Source organism: Salmo salar, chromosome 22, assembly GCF_965601325.2.
Source record: "Salmo salar chromosome 22, fSalSal1, whole genome shotgun sequence".
NCBI classification, from domain to species: domain Eukaryota; kingdom Metazoa; phylum Chordata; class Actinopteri; order Salmoniformes; family Salmonidae; genus Salmo; species Salmo salar.
The window spans coordinates 53678650-53696728 of NC_138312.1; the positions used below are offsets into that span (position 1 = coordinate 53678650).

The window sequence follows — 18079 nt, forward strand, 5'->3', positions numbered from 1 at the left end:
AAGTCAAGGGGTATGAATACTTTCTGAAGGCCTTGTATGTACACTACAGGCACCATTGGAACCAATCCAGTCAAGGGCCAAAACTCAAACACGTAACATCTAATGTGGTTTCCTGTGGTCACTGTGGAGTAAAAAACATCTGTATTGTTTCATCCACCAGACTATAGGTCTGTAAAGTCTGTGAAGAGAATTATTGGAAACCATCCATTTCCTCATAAATCTCTATGACAAGTCTTCTGGTGTAAATTCCTCCTTCCTTAAGTGTATATAAACATTCTCGATGGAAAATTGGCACACGTCAACACACGGTGTCAATGCATAGGGTATTTCTGAGTTGACCCGTTTTCAGGTGCGTCGAATAGGGTCGATTATCATTATCACAGTTTTGAGAACATTCCATTGCTATTTTACTTGGAAATGACAATTCCCAAGCTGAATAAAAAAATGTAAATGAATATGGGGTCATTTCCACAACAGTGCCTCTAGATGTAAAGTATCTAGGCCCCACCAACTTAAACACCACAGGTCCTACTGACTTCAGGTGCACCTCAGGAGGTTACACCAAAACCTGAAGTGCTGACAGAACGTTTACAGGGTGTTAAAGATACAATAACATTAATAAAACAACTTCTCATTTAACATCACCACACAATGAAAGCCAATTACCACAAGGAAACATCGTTTTCAACGTAAAACAAAAACATTGCAAGAACCACAGCCAAATAAAGCAAACCATCTATAGCTAACGTAGCAGCAGATGTCAGTGGAGATGTATTGGCTGTGAGGGGAATGCTAATTTCAGATGCTGACATTTCCCTCTCCAATATTTAATCTAGACATGTGAAAGTAGCGACATCCAACTAAGTCCCTCTTCCCTCAGACACGGTGATGAGCTTCCCTCGGACACAAGCTTTTTACAGCTTGACACTTTGTAAAGCAGATGAAACCGGTCAACAAGGCTGTCGGCTTCTTCAGCCAGAGGATGAAAAATGTAATTGTTTTCCGGACCGGTTCGTTGAACAAAGAGGAAATTACTTCACACAGAATTAGGTAGGGTCTTTATTCACTTAATTTATTAAGATGCTACATAGTCCATCAAGGTTTAACACCATAGACTGACTACTTGACTAGGAATAGGAATTTTTCTTACTTATATACATACAAAACAGTTGCCGACTGCTTACATGGATCACGATGGTAGACAGGTCAATTTTAGTGTTTTCACAACCATTGGGACAGCGTAGCTCAGCTCAGACCTGTTCTGCCCTCCCTCTAAGCAGAGTCATGCTTCACGCACACGTAGATACAGTAGGTTACTCTCAGTCACACGTAGATACAGTAGGTTACACTCAGTCACACGTAGATACAGTAGGTTACTCTCAGTCACACGTAGATACAGTAGGTTACTCTCAGTCACACGTAGATACAGCAGGTTACTCTCAGTCACACGTAGATACAGTAGGTTACTCTCAGTCACACGTAGATACAGTAGGTTAATCTCAGTCACACGTAGATACAGTAGGTTACGCTCAGTCACACGTAGATACAGTAGGTTACGCTCAGTCACACGTAGATACAGTAGGTTACTCTCAGTCACACGTAGATACAGTAGGTTACTCTCAGTCACACGTAGATACAGTAGGTTACTCTCAGTCACACGTAGATGCAGTAGGTTACTCTCAGTCACACGTAGATGCAGTAGGTTACTCTCAGTCACACGTAGATACAGTAGGTTACTCTCAGTCACACGTAGATACAGTAGGTTACTCTCAGTCACACGTAGATACAGTAGGTTACTCTCAGTCACACGTAGATACAGTAGGTTACTCTCAGTCACACGTAGATGCAGTAGGTTACTCTCAGTCACACGTAGATACAGTAGGTTACTCTCAGTCACACGTAGATACAGTAGGTTACTCTCAGTCACACGTAGATACAGTAGGTTACTCTCAGTCACACGTAGATGCAGTAGGTTACTCTCAGTCACACGTAGATACAGTAGGTTACTCTCAGTCACACGTAGATACAGTAGGTTACTCTCAGTCACACGTAGATACAGTAGGTTACTCTCAGTCACACGTAGATGCATTAGGTTACGCTCTCCCTCGCTCTTTCCTCAAATCCATACTTCCATCGGCAAGTTATTTTTTGTTATCCATAATCTGTGACAGTGAGATGAAAGAAATTGAGTGTATTGCATTTTTGACATGAATCCCATTAAGGACAAAGCACTCAAAAACAGTAGGGACAAACACAAAAGGCAGAATGGTCCCTTCAGGATATAGTTTAGTATGTTTTCTCGTGAGTTAAATGCAGACACGTCAACTAACAAAACAGTTACATTGATAGATACTGGGAAAAAACATTCTTGAGAATATAGTGCATTAAAATGAACATGAGTGCAGTGATGGCTATAACGGTGAAACAAACAGACAAAGATCCAAACCTATCGATGCTGACCGTAGTGGGGTGAATGAAGCCAATGACCATGACCATACAGTTGGAGAAATGTTCTTTAAGAGTTACGTGGACAGTCACAGCATGGTGAACGGACAGCATAAACCATTTAAATGACAGTTCTGCCTGACAGATCAACAAATGTACGGCTTGGAGAAGAAAAAAGAAAACAGACAAAACCGACAGCAGTATTATTGTTGAGGTAAACCTCAGCAAAACTCACTTCTACATGTTCCTTTCCTCATTCCCTCTCTCCCCTCTTTCCTTCCAGAATAACTTGATAATAACAGTCACAAGGTAAGTAGTTTATTCAGTGACTCAGTCCCAACCCATCCGGAGTTCATTTAGCTGCATACATTTTTTAATAATACCTCAAACCCTAAAAATCAAAAAAACTTAATCACAAAAATGAAGGAAAAAAAATGAAAGGGGGGAAAAAAAAAACTGAAGATTGAGTTGAGAAAACCTAAGGCTGAAAAGAAACATCACAATGATGAAAGCAATTCAATTAAATTTAAAATGTCCCAAAAAATGCAATGCTCTTTAGTGGACGCATGCAATCAAGAATATACTGCCAACTCAGGTATTTATGATCAAAAGCTGAGGGGGAAATGTTCTAGCTTGGAAAAACAGAGAATGAGGAGACAGAGGGGGGGGGGGGGGGGGGGGGTTGTTGTTGTTGTGTCGATTAAGGATGTTCCCCAATCACAGAGGAGACGGTCTATACAAAGCCTCTGATTGGAAGAGTCAGTTTGGTTGACAGTAGCCCTGTGCATAACCCCATCTACTTCCTGAAGCCTGTGTCAATCATGTTGTAAAGGAGGTGAGCCAAAAAGAGTGCTGCCCACCTGGCATTACTTTACTCCAGGGTTACTATGGATTCTTTACACAGAGTGCTGCCCACCTGGCATTACTTTACTCCAGGGTTACTATGGATTCTTTACACAGAGTGCTGCCCACCTGGCATTACTTTACTCCAGGGTTACTATGGATTCTTTACACAGAGTGCTGCCCACCTGGCATTACTTTACTCCAGGGTTACTATGGATTCTTTACACAGAGTGCTGCCCACCTGGCATTACTTTACTCCAGGGTTACTATGGATTCTTTACACAGAGTGCTGCCCACCTGGCATTACTTTACTCCAGGGTTACTATGGATTCTTTACACAGAGTGCTGCCCACCTGGCATTACTTTACTCCAGGGTTACTATGGATTCTTTACACAGAGTATGCCCACGGCCTCAGGCCACTTGTGAAAAGAAATGACAATCCGTGAAAACAACATTCACACAAGGCAAACTGACTCAATCGCAAGCCCCCCCCCCCCCCCCACAGTGTTTAGAAAATCCTTCCCTTCAATGACTATCAATGATCTGCATTTTTCTCCCTCCTACTGCTCATATTGTATCTGTGGCGTAGGCCAGAATGATTATGTTATGATTAAAGAGATCTTGTAACAAGTTGTTGTTGTTTTTTTCTCTCGTTGGTTTGTTCATAACATGGAATTTTCATTTGTATCTTTTTTTATTTGTACATAACTGAACGATTCAAAACTACCCCATTGATATGGCATTTCTGAATTAAAAAAAATCCCAAATCCGTTTGTTTCAATCCCCGAAAGCATGCGGTTGGCCGTCTCTCGCTCGCTGCTTGCTCTTACAAGACCAACTTGCCGATGATGACTCCGACCACGAAGAAGAGCACGATGAGGGCCACCGTGCGCAGGCTCAGCCCCTCCTCCTTCACCGTGGAGTGGGAGGAGTGCTGGGAGGAGGACAACACGTTGCTCTTCCTCATCCGCAGGCCATCGTCTTCCTGGAGGGGGTGGTGAAACCAAAAGAGAGGGAGAGAAGGAGAAAGATGAAATAGGAACAGAGAGAGGGTGGAGAGATAGATATGGAGAAATATAGAGAGAGAAAAAGAGGGGGAGAGGGATAGAGAGAGAGGGGGGAGAGGGGGGGGGAGAGGGATAGATATGGAGAGAGAGGAGAAAGAGAGGGATAGATATGAGAGAGAGGGAAGGAGAAAGAGGAGGAGGGGGGAGAGGGATAGATATGAGAGAGAGGGAAGGAGAAAGAGGAGGAGGGGGAGAGGGATAGATATGGAGAGAGAGGAGAAAGAGAGGGATAGATATGAGAGAGAGGGAAGGAGAAAGAGGAGGAGGGGGGAGAGGGATAGATATGAGAGAGAGGGAAGGAGAAAGAGGAGGAGGGGGGAGAGGGATAGATATGGAGAGAGAGGAGAAAGAGAGGGATAGATATGAGAGAGAGGGAAGGAGAAAGAGAGGGATAGAGGGGGGAGAGGGATAGATATGAGAGAGAGGGAAGGAGAAAGAGGAGGAGGGGGGAGAGGGATAGATATGGAGAGAGAGGAGAAAGAGAGGGATAGATATGAGAGAGAGGGAAGGAGAAAGAGGAGGAGGGGGGAGAGGGATAGATATGAGAGAGAGGGAAGGAGAAAGAGGAGGAGGGGGGAGAGGGATAGATATGGAGAGAGAGGAGAAAGAGAGGGATAGATATGAGAGAGAGGGAAGGAGAAAGAGGAGGAGGGGGGAGAGGGATAGATATGAGAGAGAGGGAAGGAGAAAGAGGAGGAGGGGGGAGAGGGATAGATATGAGAGAGAGGGAAGGAGAAAGAGGAGGGGGGAGAGGGATAGATATGGAGAGAGAGGAGAAAGAGAGGGATAGATATGAGAGAGAGGGAAGGAGAAAGAGGAGGAGGGGGAGAGGGATAGATATGAGAGAGAGGGAAGGAGAAAGAGGAGGAGGGGGGAGAGGGATAGATATGGAGAGAGAGGAGAAAGAGAGGGATAGATATGAGAGAGAGGGAAGGAGAAAGAGAGGGATAGAGGGGGGAGAGGGATAGATATGAGAGAGAGGGAAGGAGAAAGAGGAGGAGGGGGGAGAGGGATAGATATGGAGAGAGAGGAGAAAGAGAGGGATAGATATGAGAGAGAGGGAAGGAGAAAGAGAGGGATAGAGGGGGGAGAGGGATAGATATGAGAGAGAGGGAAGGAGAAAGAGGAGGAGGGGGGAGAGGGATAGATATGGAGAGAGAGGAGAAAGAGAGGGATAGATATGAGAGAGAGGGAAGGAGAAAGAGGAGGAGGGGGGAGAGGGATAGATATGAGAGAGAGGGAAGGAGAAAGAGGAGGAGGGGGGAGAGGGATAGATATGAGAGAGAGGGAAGGAGAAAGAGGAGGAGGGGGGAGAGGGATAGATATGGAGAGAGAGGAGAAAGAGAGGGATAGATATGAGAGAGAGGGAAGGAGAAAGAGAGTGATAGAGGGGGGAGAGGGATAGATATGAGAGAGAGGGAAGGAGAAAGAGGAGGAGGGGGGAGAGGGATAGATATGGAGAGAGAGGAGAAAGAGAGGGATAGATATGAGAGAGAGGGAAGGAGAAAGAGAGGGATAGAGGGGGGAGAGGGATAGATATGAGAGAGAGGGAAGGAGAAAGAGGAGGAGGGGGGAGAGGGATAGATATGAGAGAGAGGGAAGGAGAAAGAGGAGGAGGGGGGAGAGGGATAGATATGGAGAGAGAGGAGAAAGAGAGGGATAGATATGAGAGAGAGGGAAGGAGAAAGAGGAGGAGGGGGGAGAGGGATAGATATGAGAGAGAGGGAAGGAGAAAGAGGAGGAGGGGGGAGAGGGATAGATATGGAGAGAGAGGAGAAAGAGAGGGATAGATATGAGAGAGAGGGAAGGAGAAAGAGGAGGAGGGGGGAGAGGGATAGATATGGAGAGAGAGGAGAAAGAGAGGGATAGATATGAGAGAGAGGGAAGGAGAAAGAGAGGGATAGAGGGGGGAGAGGGATAGATATGAGAGAGAGGGAAGGAGAAAGAGGAGGAGGGGGGAGAGGGATAGATATGGAGAGAGAGGAGAAAGAGAGGGATAGATATGAGAGAGAGGGAAGGAGAAAGAGGAGGAGGGGGGAGAGGGATAGATATGAGAGAGGGAAGGAGAAAGAGGAGGAGGGGGGAGAGGGATAGATATAGAGAGAGAGGATAAAGAGAGGGATAGATATGAGAGAGAGGGAAGGAGAAAGAGGAGGAGGGGGGAGAGGGATAGATATGGAGAGAGGAGAAAGAGAGGGATAGATATGAGAGAGAGGGAAGGAGAAAGAGGAGGAGGGGGGAGAGGGATAGATATGAGAGAGAGGGAAGGAGAAAGAGGAGGAGGGGGGAGAGGGATAGATATGGAGAGAGAGGAGAAAGAGAGGGATAGATATGAGAGAGAGGGAAGGAGAAAGAGAGGGATAGAGGGGGGAGAGGGATAGATATGAGAGAGAGGGAAGGAGAAAGAGGAGGAGGGGGGAGAGGGATAGATATGGAGAGAGAGGAGAAAGAGAGGGATAGATATGAGAGAGAGGGAAGGAGAAAGAGGAGGAGGCGGGAGAGGGATAGATATGAGAGAGAGGGAAGGAGAAAGAGGAGGAGGGGGGAGAGGGATAGATATGAGAGAGAGGGAAGGAGAAAGAGGAGGAGGGGGAGAGGGATAGATATGAGAGAGAGGGAAGGAGAAAGAGGAGGAGGGGGGAGAGGGATAGATATGAGAGAGAGGGAAGGAGAAAGAGGAGGAGGGGGGAGAGGGATAGATATGAGAGAGAGGGAAGGAGAAAGAGGAGGAGGGGGGAGAGGGATAGATATGAGAGAGAGGGAAGGAGAAAGAGGAGGAGGGGGGAGAGGGATAGATATGAGAGAGAGGGAAGGAGAAAGAGAGTGATAGAGGGGGAGAGGGATAGATATGAGAGAGAGGGAAGGAGAAAGAGGAGGAGGGGGGAGAGGGATAGATATGGAGAGAGAGGAGAAAGAGAGGGATAGATATGAGAGAGAGGGAAGGAGAAAGAGAGGGATAGAGGGGGGAGAGGGATAGATATGAGAGAGAGGGAAGGAGAAAGAGGAGGAGGGGGGAGAGGGATAGATATGGAGAGAGAGGAGAAAGAGAGTGATAGATATGAGAGAGAGGGAAGGAGAAAGAGGAGGAGGGGGGAGAGGGATAGATATGGTGAAATAGAGAGAAAGAGTGGGGAAAATTACCATCAGTATTATCCACATCCCTCAGTCAAAGATAAGTAATGTCATTCATTCAGTCAAAGATAAGTAATGTCATTCATTCAATCAAAGATAGGTAATGTCCTTCATTCAGTCAAAGATAGGTAATGTCATTCATTCAGTCAAAGATAAGTAATGTCATTCATTCAGTCAAAGATAGGTAATGTCATTCATTCATTCAAAGATAGGTAATGTCATTCATTCATTCAAAGATAGGTAATGTCATTCATTCATTCAAAGATAAGTAATGTCATTCATTCAGTCAAAGATAGGTAATGTCCTTCATTCATTCAAAGATAGGTAATGTCATTCATTCATTCAAAGATAGGTAATGTCATTCATTCAAAGATAAGTAATGTCATTCATTCAGTCAAAGATAGGTAATGTCCTTCATTCATTCAAAGGGGATGTGCAAATCATCTAAACCCCCTCAGGACTCCACCAGACGCCAGCTTTTAACACACTTCATTTCCCAACAGCGGGTGGGGGGGGGGGGGGGGTAATCGGGACCCCGGGACAGGAGTGGCCAAAAGCAATTCCGCCCCTGGCACTACTTAAAGGGGAGGTGGCAGGCCAGCGTGTGGCGTGCTGCTCCTGAGTCTGACTCATCGTCTTTCACCTTTAAAAGGGGAAATCTGGGGCTGCTACATACATTTTTTTAATTTAAAATTAATGATTTTCACTGAGTGTACAAAACATTAGGAACACCTTCAGTTGCACTCCTGTTTGCCTTCAGAACAGCCTCAAATCGTCAGGATATGGACACTACAAGGTGTCTAAAGCGTTCCACAGGGATGTTGGCCCATGTTGACTCCAATGCTTCCCACAGTTGTGTGAAGTTGGCTGGATAATGAATATCCTTTGGTTGCTGAACCATTCTTGATACACAAACTGTTGAGCGTGAAAAACCCAGCAGCGTTGCAGTTCTTGACACAAACCGGTACGCCTGGCCCCTACTGTACTACCATACCCCGTTCAAACGCACTTCAATCTTTTGTCTTGCCCATTCTCCCTCTGAATGGTGCACATACACAATCCAAGTCTCAATTGCCTGAAGGCTTAAAAATCCTTATTTAACCTGTCTCCTCCCTTTCATCTACACTGATTAAAGTGGATTTAACAAGTGACATCAACAAGGGATCATAGCTTTCACCTGGTCAGGCTATGCCATTGAAAGAGCAGATGTTCTTAATGTTTTGTCCACTCAGTGAATAGCCATTGATTGAGTCCTTGATTGAATCCCAGACGTCTCCTTGGTTCTCACCCTGATCTGCTTGTTTTCTTCCCGTAGTCGCTGTGCCTCCGTCTGCAACCTCTTACACTCCTCCATGACCTTCTTGACCTCGCCGCCGTCGTCCAGGGTGGAGCTCATGGACTTCATGGACAGTGTGGAGGACTCTGACTTGAGCAGGTTGGACGACATCATCTTGTTGGCATCCGGGTCCTGGTGCTGTGGGTGGAGGAGCGGATAGAAGGAGAGAGGGCTTAGGTTTATTCAACTTCTTGGTACATATGCAGAAACATACAATAGGGAATCAATAGGGAGAAAGTGAATGTTGGTAACTTGTTCTGCTGCAGGCCTGGCTGGTAGTGATTGCAGTCATGTCGTACACTAAGAGAGAGGCAGGCGCGTGCACACACACACACACACACACACACACACACACACACACACACACACACACACACACACACACACACACACACACACACACACACACACACACACACACACACACACACACACAATCCCAATATTTCCAAAAAGAGACACAAAAGCTGGTTTCAATTTTCACTCCCAACTACGTGGCACGACGATGCTGTTGCTTCCAGCCATGTATCTCGCTGATCATAATTAACAAAAACAACAACGGCCCATTTTCCCTGTGGCTTTGTTTACGGGGCTCATATTTTCTGCTCATCCCGGGGGAAGTGATCTTCTACCATCTGTGTGTGCTTTGCAGAGTAATCACAACAATAATAAAATGTGTGAAAAGTGAGTGTGTGGCCCAGGGAACTATGGTTATGGCTGGGGTTATGGTTATGGTTATGCCTGGGGTTAAGGTTATGGGGTTATGGTTATGGCTGGGGTTATGGTTATGGTTATGCCTGGGGTTATGGTTATGGGGTTATGGTTATGGCTGGGGTTATGTTATGGCTGGGGTTATGGTTATGGCTGGGGTTATGTTATGGCTGGGGTTATGGTTATGGCTGGGGTTAAGGTTATGGCTGGGGTTATGGTTATGGCTGGGGTTAAGGTTATGCCTGGGGTTAAGGTTATGGGGTTATGGTTATGGCTGGGGTTATGTTATGGGGTTATGGTTATGGCTGGGGTTATGTTATGGCTGGGGTTATGTTATGGCTGGGGTTATGGTTATGGCTGGGGTTATGGTTATGGCTGGGGTTAAGGTTATGCCTGGGGTTAAGGTTATGGGGTTATGGTTATGGCTGGGGTTATGTTATGCCTGGGGTTAAGGTTATGGGGCTATGGTTATGCCTGGGGTTAAGGTTATGGGGTTATGTTATGGCTGGGGTTATGTTATGGCTGGGGTTATGGTTATGGCTGGGGTTATGGTTATGGCTGGGGTTATGTTATGGCTGGGGTTATGGTTATGGCTGGGGTTAAGGTTATGCCTGGGGTTAAGGTTATGGGGTTATGGTTATGGCTGGGGTTATGGTTATGGCTGGGGTTATGGTTATGGCTGGGGTTATGTTATGGCTGGGGTTATGTTATGGCTGGGGTTATGTTATGGCTGGGGTTATGTTATGGCTGGGGTTATGGCTATTTCTGGGGTTATGGCTATGGTTATGGCTGGGGTTATGGCTATGGCTGGGGCTATGGCTATTTCTGGGGTTATGGCTAGGGTTATGGCTGGGGCTATGGCTGGGGCTATGGCTTGGGCTATGGCTGGGGCTATGGTTATGGCTGGGGCTATGGTTATGGCTGGGGTTATGGCTGGGGTTATGGTTATGCTGGGGGTTATGGTTATGGCTGGGGCTATGGCTAATGCTGGGGTTTTGGCTAAAGCTGGGGTTATGGCTGGGGTTATGGCTAAGGCTGGGGTTATGGCTGGGGTTATGGCTGGGGTTATGGCTGGGGTTATGTCTGGGGCTATGTCTGGGGCTATGGCTAAGGCTGGGGCTGTGGCTATGTCTGGGGCTATGGATAAGGCTGGGGCTGTGGCTATGTCTGGGGCTATGGCTGGGGCTATGGCTAAGGCTGGGGTTATGGCTGGGGCTGTGGCTATGTCTGGGGCTGTGGCTAAGGCTGGGGCTGTGGCTGGGGCTATGGCTGGGGCTATGGCTGGGGCTATGTCTGGGGCTATGGCTGGGGCTATGGCTGGGGCTGGGGCTGTGGCTATGGCAAGACAAGCTCTGCCTCTACTCCTGATGACAGGGATTTTCTCTACTAAATCACTTGAGTTTCAGAGACGTGTAACGGATGAGGCGGAGCGACAGGGAAAGAAAAATACGTGTGTGTGAAAAAAACAAGGAAGAGGGAGGATGACAGAAGATGGTAAATATGCAGTTGAAAAAAAGCTGGTTGAGAGAATGGCAAGAGTGTGCAATGCTGTCATCAAGGCAAAGGGTGGCTACTTCTAAAATATATTTTGATTTATTTAACACTTTTTAGGTTACTACATGATTCCATTTGTGTTATTTCATAGTTTTGATGTCTTCACTATTATTCTACAACATAGTCCAAACTTTTGACTGGTACTTTACATTTTAAGTTTGTTCACAGACTGTATTTAACGGCAATTAAATATTTTACGCTGAAATTAGCCCCAACTCCCGACTGTTCACTATGTCCCCTAAATATAATTAATTAAATTCACCTTTATTTAGCAATTCGACACATACAACAACACAGAGTTACACATGGAATAAACAAAACATACAGTCAATAATACAGTAGAACAGAAGAAAACAAAAAGTCTATATACAGTGAGTGCAAATGAGGTAAGTTAAGGCAATAAATAGGCCATGGTGGCAAAGTAATTACAATATACCAATTAAACACTGGAATGGTAGATGTGCAGAAGATGAATATGCAAGTAGAGATACTGGGGTGCAAAGGAACAAGACAAATAAATACAGTATGGGGATGAGGTAGGTAGATAGCCCATCTGTAAACAGCCCATCTACGTACAGGTGCAGTGATCTGTGAACTGCTCTGACAGATGGTGCTTAAACCGAGTGAGGGAGATATGAGTCTCCAGCTTCAGAGATTTTTGCAGTTGGTTCCAGCCATTGGCAGCAGAGAACTGGAAGGAAAGACGACCAAAGGAGGAATTGGCTTTGGGGGTGACCAGTGAGATATACCTGCTGGAGCGTGTGCTACGAGTGGGTGCTGCTATGGTGACCAGTGAGCTGAGATAAGGCGGGGCTTTACCTAGCAGAGACTTGTAGATAACCTGTAGCCAGTGGGTTTGGCGACGAGTATGAAGCGAGGGCCAACCAACGAGAGCGTACAGGATGCAATGGTGGGTAGTGTATGGGGCTTTGGTGACAAAACGGATGGCACTGTGATAGACTGCATCCAGTTTGTTGAGTAGAGTGTTGGAGGTTATTTTACAGATGACATCACCGAAGTCGAGGATCGGTAGGATGGTCAGTTTTACGAGGGTGTGTTTGGCAGCATGAGTGAAGGATGCTTTGTTGCGATTCTAGATTTAATTTTGGATTGGAGATGCTTAATGTGAGTCTGGAAGGAGAGTTTACAGTCTAACCAGACACCCAGGTATTTATGGTTGTTCACGTATTCTAAGTCAGAGCCGTCCAGAGTAGCGATGCTGGACGGGCAAGCAGGTGCGGGCAGTGATCGATTGAATAGCATGCATTTAGTTTTACTTGCGTTTAAGAGCAGTCGGAGGCCACGGAAGGAGAGTTGTATGGCATTGAAGCTCGTCTGGAGGTTAGTTAACATAGTGTCCAAAGAGGGGCCAGAAGTATACAGAATGGTGTCGTCTGCGTAGAGGTGGATCAGAGAATCACCAGCAGCAAGAGCAACATCATTGATGTATACAGAGAAGAGAGTCGGCTCGAGAATTGAACCCTGTGGCACACCCATAGAGACTGCCAGAGGTCCGGACAACAGGCCCTCCGAGTTGACACACTGAACTCTATCAGAGAAGTAGTTGGTAAACCAGGTGAGGCAATCATTTGAGAAATCAAGGCTGTCGAGTATGCCAATAAGAATGTGGTGATTGACACAGTCGAAAGCCTTAGCCAGGTCGATGAATACGGCTGCACAGTAATGTCTCTTATCGATGGCGGTTACTATGTCGTTTAGGACCTTGAGCGTGGCTGAGGTGCACCCATGACCAGCTCTGAAACCAGATTGCATAGCGGAGAAGGTACGGTGAGATTCGAAATGGTCGGTAATCTGTTTGTTAACTTGGCTTTTGAAGACATTACAAAGACAGGGTAGGATAGATATAGGTCTGTAGCAGTTTGGGTCTAGAGTGTCACCCCCTTTGAAGAGGGGGATGACTACGGCAGATTTCCAATCTTTGGGAATCTCAGACGATACGAAAGAGAGGTTGAACAGGCTAGTAATAGGGGTTGCAACAATTTCGGCAGATAATTTTAGAAAGAGAGGGTCCAGATTGTCTAGCCCAGCTGATTTGTAGGGGTCCAGATTTTGCAGCTCTTTCAGAACATCAGCTATCTGGATTTGGGTGAAGGAGAAATGGTGGGGGCTTTGGCAGGTTTCTGTGGAGGGTGCCGGGCAGTTGACCTGGGTAGGGGTAGCCCGGTGGAAAGCATGGCCAGCCGTAGAGAAATGCTTATTGAAATTCTCAATTATAGTGGATTTATCGGTGGTAACAGTGTTTCCTAGCCTCAGAGCAGTGGGCAGCTGGGAGGAGGTGCTCTTATTCTCCATGGACTTTACAGTGTCCCAGAACTTTTTGGGGTTAGTACAACAGGATGCAAATTTCTGTTTGAAAAAGCTGGCCTTAGCTTTTCTAACTGCCTGTGTATATTTGTTCCTAACTTCCCTGAAAAGTTACATATCACAGGGGCTATTTGATGCTAATGCAGAACACCACAGGATGTTTTTGTGCTGGTCAAGGGCAGACAGGTCTGGAGTTAACCAAGGACTATATCTATTCCTAGTTCTATATTTTTTGAGTGGGGCATGCTTATTTAAGATGGTGAGGAAGGCACTTTTAAAGAATAGCCAGGCATCATCTACAGACGGGATGAGGTCAATGTCATTCCAGGATACCCCGGTCAGGTCGATTAGAAAGGCTTGCTCGCAGAAGTGTTTTAGGGAGCGTTTGACAGTGATGAGGGGTGGTGGTTTGGTCGCAGACCCATTACGGATGCAAGCACTGAGGCAGTGATCGCTATTCCTTCATATGATGTGGGAGTGCCATGCAGTTAAATGATTCTGGGACAAAGTTACAAAATTAATTTCTAAATTATGACTGACAAAATATTGGTTCTAAGATGGCCACCACCTCACTCTCTCCCATTTAACCAGTGGATACAGTTACTATTAGAATCTCTGGATGTTATGGGGGGAGGCTCAGGAGATGGATGGGTGGGAGGCATGCTTTCTTTGGGTCGGAGAGGTCGGCTAGGCGGGGTGGGAAACATGGTTTCCGGGTGGGGAGGGTGGAAGGGGCCTGAGGGGGAGTGTGTTAGGGTTATCTTTGTATGCATTTCTCTGAGTGTTTTTTCTGTGTGTGACTGAATTATGAACATATCTGAATGATTATGACTTTGAATGTTACACCTGTACCAATAACCCCTCTTCTGAAAACGAAATAAAAAGTTGGTCACAAACTCCCCCTGTAGTTATGTATTAGAGAGGGCAGTCCATAAGCACAGAGGATCTGGAATGGTCAAGATCCCTCCAAATGTGTTCTCCAACTAATAAAACATTTCAGAAAAAGGCTCAGTGCTGTTATCCTCGCAAAGGTTGAGGTATTGAAAACAGGGGGTGTCAATAATTTTGACCCCTACCTTTTTGAGAGAAAGAAATATGACTTGTTAAACAAAATCGATTTCTCTGACAAATTGTATTAGTATAAAATAATATTAATGCCCCATTTATTTGAGCATACAATATGGCTCAGTATTTGAATTATGTATTTTATAGTAGGCTCTCAATTTTTGTGGGAGGCAACTATATAAATATTGCAAGAGAGAAGTAATAAGAGAGAGACTATGAACCCACCGTTTTCTCGTTCTCCGCCGGCAGCTCAAAGACACACCTCAGTTTGGAGTCCATCAGCTCCTCTGGCTTTGCCTCCTTCCACTGCAGAGAGAGAGACCACAGCCAACAATTGTCAGCCCAAGACCGGGGAAAGCAAACTGGACAGTGGCTAACGTGTACATATAAGAATTACACTGGGGATTGTTAGCGAATTGCTAATAAGCACATGCAAACATTTTATACAGGACAGACATCCGAGCTCATAAACTTATACAAGTAACAAAAAAATGCTATTCACAGTTTTCTGCACAAAACTAATCTTACACAGAAAGGATCTTGATCCAGGTTAGAATTCTCTGCTGTTATCAAGAAAAGCTTGATTTTGCACAAAGCTTACCACTTGGATAACTAGCTACTAAGTTAGCAAACCAAATGCACAACTGCGTTTTAGACACAGTTAACTTAATAGTTAAGATATCTGTCTGGAAAATATTTAGTTGTTGTGAAGTGTTACCAGATCATTGCATGCTGCACAACAGTGAGAGTGGCTCACGAACAGGGTGGGGTCAAGTCCATTTAAATTCCAGTCAATTCAGGAAATACAATGAATTCCAAACTTTAATTCCAATGCCTTTCAATGAGGAAAATCTGAATTGGAATTTGGTTTACTTCCTGAATTGACAGGAACTGAAATGGAATTGATCCCCAACCCTGCTCACGAAGCTCGGGTCTCTCGTCGTTGTGCACTTGTAAACAAACAACATGATGGCTCAGCTGTTTCAGGGAACTACTGGTAAGCTTCATAATGAAAAATAACCGAATACATAAATTGAAGAACGCGATCTGCTTTATTTCATAACCAAGTGCCCAAGTTAACTGCAGATATTTACTTAAAAAATCTAAATAAATATGACAATTTAATAAAAAACTGAAAATAGTTTTAAAGGTATTGAAAATCATCCCGTGGGTATTTTAAAATCCCCAAGAATACGGTATACCGCCCAAACCTATTTCTCACCTATCCCAAGTGTGTGTTCCTGTGTGTGTGTCTCAATCGTAATAGCAAACCAAATTCTCAAGAGTCATGTCACTGCAGGGAAAGCACACAAGAGATCACTTAGGCCTACTTCCGCAAGCAAACGAGACCGAGAGAAGCAGAAAGAGAGAGAAACAAAAAGAGAAGCAGAAAGAGAGAGAGAAACAGAAAGAGAGAGAAACAGAAAGAGAAGCAGAAAGAGAGAAACAGAAAGAGAGAGAAACAGAAAGAGAAGCAGAAAGAGAGAAACAGAAAGAGAGAGAAACAGAAAGAGAGAAACAGAAAGAGAAGCAGAAAGAGAGAGAAACAGAAAGAGAGAGAAACAGAAAGAGAGAAACAGAAAGAGAGAAACAGAGAGAGAGAAACAGAAAGAGAGAAACAGAAAGAGAAGCAGAAAGAGAGAAACAGAAAGAGAGAAACAGAAAGAGAGAAACAGAAAGAGAAGCAGAAAGAGAAACAGAAAGAGAGAAACAGAAAGAGAGAAACAGAAAGAGAGAAACAGAAAGAGAGAAACAGAAAGAGAGAAACAGAAAGAGAGAGAAACAGAGAGAGAGAAGCAGAAAGAGAAACAGAAAGAGAAACAGAAAGAGAGAGAAACAGAAAGAGAGAAACAGAAAGAGAGAAACAGAAAGAGAAGCAGAAAGAGAGAGAAACAGAAAGAGAGAAACAGAAAGAGAGAAACAGAAAGAGAGAAACAGAAAGAGAAGCAGAAAGAGAGAGAAACAGAAAGAGAGAAACAGAAAGAGAAGCAGAAAGAGAGAAACAGAAAGAGAGAAACAGAAAGAGAGAAACAGAAAGAGAGAAACAGAAAGAGAGAAACAGAAAGAGAAGCAGAAAGAGAGAAACAGAAAGAGAGAAACAGAAAGAGAGAAACAGAAAGAGAGAAACAGAAAGAGAGAGAAACAGAAAGAGAGAGAAACAGAAAGAGAGAAACAGAAAGAGAAGCAGAAAGAGAGAAACAGAAAGAGAGAAACAGAAAGAGAGAAACAGAAAGAGAGAAACAGAAAGAGAGAAACAGAAACAGAGAAACAGAAAGAGAGAAACAGACAAAGCAGTGACAGTAGAACTAATGTTTAAGGCTTGTTGGTCCTCAATCAAGCTGTGGGCCTAGCCTGGGTTATTTGTCCTCGTCATCGTCCTCAGGGTGTGTGACCCTTGGCCTAGACTGATTTATGGATTTTGTGGTATGCAACATTTTTACATTTTTTTTTAAACATTTTTGGTCATTTAGCAGACGCTCTTATCCAGAGCGACTTACAGTAGTGAATGCATACATTTCATACATTGTTTTTTTTTTCCTGTGCTGGCCCCCCGTGGGAATCGAACCCACAACCCTGGCGTTGCAAACACCATGCTCTACCAACTGAGCTACAGGGAAGGCTGCAAAGCATGTGTGTGTGTGTGTGCTAGGGGTGATTTTCAGGTATGCATGATATATTAGTCATATCTGTATCGGCAGATAAATGTCAGGTATGTTTTAAGCTCCAAAGTTTATTTGCCACGTGCACAGGATAGAACAGGTGAAAACAGTACTGTGACATTCTTACCTTGAGACCTCTTTCCAACAATGCAGTGATGATGATAATAATAATAATAAAAATGTAAAATATTTTTAAAACAACAATGTGAGGTAAAGAAACACGCGAATGCAAGTATATACAGGTCAGTACCTTAATCAATGTGCAGGGATACTGGAGTGGTTGTATATACAGGTCAGTACCTTAATCAATGTGCAGGGATACTGGAGTGGTTGTATATACAGGTCAGTACCTTAATCAATGTGCAGGGATACTGGAGTGGTTGTATATACAGGTCAGTACCAGTACCTTATTCAATGTGCAGGGATACTGGAGTGGTTGTATATACAGGTCAGTGTCAGTACCTTATTCAATGTGCAGGGATACTGGAGTGGTTGTATATACAGGTCAGTACCTTAATCAATGTGCAGGGATACTGGAGTGGTTGTATATACAGGTCAGTACCTTAATCAATGTGCAGGGATACTGGAGTGGTTGTATATACAGGTCAGTACCTTAATCAATGTGCAGGGATACTGGAGTGGTTGTATATACAGGTCAGTACCTTAATCAATGTGCAGGGATACTGGAGTGGTTGTATATACAGGTCAGTACCAGTACCTTATTCAATGTGCAGGGATACTGGAGTGGTTGTATATACAGGTCAGTGTCAGTACCTTATTCAATGTGCAGGGATACTGGAGTGGTTGTATATACAGGTCAGTACCTTAATCAATGTGCAGGGATACTGGAGTGGTTGTATATACAGGTCAGTACCTTATTCAATGTGTATGGGTACTGGAGTGGTTGTATATACAGGTCAGTACCTTATTCAATGTGCAT

The 18079-nt window shown here is 44.7% G+C and overlaps 1 protein-coding gene across 1 annotated transcript in view; it reads right to left on the reverse strand.

Moving 5' to 3' along the window:
- Nucleotides 1-1046: 1046 nt before the first annotated feature.
- LOC106583688 (vesicle-associated membrane protein-associated protein B) overlaps nt 1047-18079 on the reverse strand; it is a 52440-nt gene continuing 35407 nt past the window's right edge. Inside the window, exons 4-6 of the mRNA XM_014168183.3 lie at nt 14705-14785; nt 8777-8962; nt 1047-4274 (exon numbers count right to left, since the gene is read on the reverse strand). Coding sequence (XP_014023658.1) covers nt 4116-4274; nt 8777-8962; nt 14705-14785 — 426 coding nt within the window. The 3' untranslated portion in view covers nt 1047-4115. The remainder of the gene's footprint in view (nt 4275-8776; nt 8963-14704; nt 14786-18079) is intronic.